The sequence below is a fragment of the Mastomys coucha genome, unplaced genomic scaffold (genome assembly GCF_008632895.1).
Source record: "Mastomys coucha isolate ucsf_1 unplaced genomic scaffold, UCSF_Mcou_1 pScaffold20, whole genome shotgun sequence".
Lineage (NCBI taxonomy): Eukaryota > Metazoa > Chordata > Mammalia > Rodentia > Muridae > Mastomys > Mastomys coucha.
In genome coordinates this window covers 140,195,155-140,198,022 of record NW_022196903.1, presented here as the reverse complement: position 1 = coordinate 140,198,022, position 2,868 = coordinate 140,195,155, and the positions used below count along the sequence as shown (strand labels likewise).

Below are 2,868 nucleotides of genomic sequence, written 5' to 3'. Positions count from 1 at the left end.
CCCCCCCCCCCCCCCCCGCAAACTGCGTCACTAACTAGAGACCAAATTTCAAATCCATAAACCCACAAGGAACATTTCTCATTCAAAACACCAAGCTGAAGGAAGGAGAACACTTTGATGATTAAAGTACCTCTGTATAGAACTCAAGACACCCAATGCTCAGGGTTTCACTTGGTACCCGGAAGCCCCTGTCAGGAAGAACTGGGCACAGATTCTTAAGTACTGAGGTCAAGGTCACCTCGTCGGCTACATACTTGTATGTATCATACTTGGCTACATAAAATATCATTCCTGAGCTCATTGTCCTAGTTTCATGTCTGCTGCTGTGATTAAGCACTCTTGCCAAGCAGCCCGGGAAGGAAAGGTTTTACTTGGCTTCATCTCTATACATCATAGTGTGTCACTGGGAGACATTAAGGCAGGAACCTGAGCTAGGAGCATGAAAGAACTGGCTCCATGCTTACTCTTAGCCAGCTTTCTTACATACCAGGACCACATGCCTAAGGATGATGCCTCATGCTGGGCTTGACCTTCCTGCATCAGTTAATAATAATCAAGGTGCCCACAGGCCAGTCAGATTGAGGGGTTCCTCATCAGAGGCTTTGCCAAGTTGACAACTAGAGCTAACTAGGAAACGTATCCCAAAACTAAAAATTAGAGACAGGTAGGATCCAGCTGTGTATCTGCTAGTGAGTCCGCCGGGTATTGTTCCAAACCGGAAATCACACAGAGGGCTCTAGTTAAAATCTTTGTGTAAGTGGATGGGGGAACATACCAGAAAAAAAAAGCCAGATGTCTGGAGCAGAGGTGGAGGTGGGAGTGAGAATGGCGATGGAGGTGGGAGTAACCAAAATGTATTATATGCATGCATGAAATTGTCAAAGAACAAAATTTATTAATTAAGAAAAGGGAAGTTAAAAACCGAGTCTGAGACTGAGGTGTGCAAAAAGGCTGAAACCGAGCACCAATCGTTTCCAGATTGTGCGGCACGACCGGACAATGGAGCAGATTGTGTTCCCTGTCCCCAATATCTGCGAATTCCTCACGCGGGAATCCAAGTACCGAGTGTTCAACACAACGGAGAGGGATGAGCAAGGAAGCAAAGTGAACGACTTCTTCCAGCAAACGGAAGATCTCTACAATGAGATGAAATGGCAAAAGAAGATCAGAAGTGAGTGGAAATGTGGGGAAGGGGAGGGGAGGGGCAGGGTCACGGGCCCAATTTATCTAAATAATTAATTGAATTTTTTTTGTCAGTTTAACATCCCTGAAATCACCTGTAGGCTGGAGAGTGCCCCTGTTGTCTCTGGAGCCAAGCCTTCTTCAGCTTGGTGGACATAGAAACTCCTGGTCAACCAGATGGCCTGCAGCTGCTGTAGCGACAGCTTTTTAATGTGTTTTAAGTTGCGAAGTTGTAGCTGTGCTGTTGCGCTGCAGTTGCAGGTGTGAAGTACTGCATTGACCCCTAGACTTCAATAGTCAGCGCATGGGATGGGGCAACGTCTTGCATCAGAGCCCTCTTACCCAGTGTCCTTTGTGTGTATTTAGACAGGATCTCACAGCCCAGACTGTCCTCAGATTCATCCTGTACCCATAGCTGACTCCACATCTCAAGTGCTTAGTGTTTTCCTGGGAGTCATTCTTTCTTCCTCTCTCCCTTTCTCCCTGGAAATCTAGCAAGCAAAACATTTCTGAACACTTGTAACTAGACAGAGCCCTGTAATACTGTGGTCAAAACCATCACAATGTATTTGGGAACACTAAGTTTGGGATAATTTTTAATGTTAAAGTTTTAAATTATTTTAATGAGACTGGGGAGATGGCCTAGAAGTAAAGCCACAGGGCAGTTTGTAATTATCCATAATCCCAAGTTCACGCTCTTCTGCCCTCCAGGGCACCAAGTGCACAGAGGGTCCGCAAGACATTGATAGGAGCAAAACGCTGGTGCGCATACAGTAAAATAAGCTAAATTTCTAAAAGTCATTTTAAGTTGTTTTCTAGATAACAGACTTTGAGGCAGGATTGAGAAACTCTTGGAGTTAGGTCCTTCTTGTCTTTTGGAAACTTCCTCAGGCAGGCAGGCATGTGTGACTTGGATTTCACAATACAGTTTTCTAGACTGTTCACCAAAAGACATGAGGTGAGTGGAGCGGGTCAAAGGCTCCTTTGGGTATAAGATGATGTCATGCAGGTTTAGATTCCTAAGACACCATTGGTCCTTATAATTTTACCACATAGAATTCAGCAGAAAAACTGAGTATCTAATGTATGTGGAATATTCAAAAATTTTTATTTGAGATATTTGAAAAATATTAATTTATCTATATTAATTGAATAATAGACTCAGATTAATTAAAAATCAATCAAATAACAAACTGAAGCTCTAGGATCTGTGTTTTGTGACATTTTATTTATTTATTTTTTTACCAAAAATAAAACTTAAAGTAATTCCCAGTGGACATGGTATTTTAAGTTTTAGAAGCAGTTGACCACAAGGATATCATCTCAGTGATTCTGTGGACTTGTAGATAGAAAGGAGTGGGGACAGCAAGATGTCTACAGCTCATGATCAATCATGGGATTGCCCAGCAAAATGGCCATTCCCATCAGAGCCTCTTCCACTGTGGAGTATTCACCCCAAGAGGAGGAAAATGAGAGGAACTCAGGAGGGGTACAATCCCTAGTCATCAGAGGGAACTCAGGAGGGTACAATCCCTAGTCATCAGAGGGAACTCAGGAGGGTACAATCCCTAGTCATTAGAGGGAAATCAGGAGGAGTACAATCCCTAGTCATCAGAGGGCCCGGGAACTCAGGAGGGGTACAATCCCTAGTCATCAGAGGGCCTGGGAACTCAGGAGGGGTACAAT

The 2,868-nt window shown here is 43.8% G+C and overlaps 1 protein-coding gene across 1 annotated transcript in view; it reads left to right on the top strand.

The window, feature by feature from the left end:
- Positions 1-2,868, top strand: part of Itpr2 (inositol 1,4,5-trisphosphate receptor type 2) — a 421,140-nt gene that overhangs the window by 328,967 nt on the left and 89,305 nt on the right. The window contains exon 47 of the mRNA XM_031383897.1: positions 979-1,171. Within this exon, the coding sequence (XP_031239757.1) occupies positions 979-1,171 (193 nt within the window). The remainder of the gene's footprint in view (positions 1-978; positions 1,172-2,868) is intronic.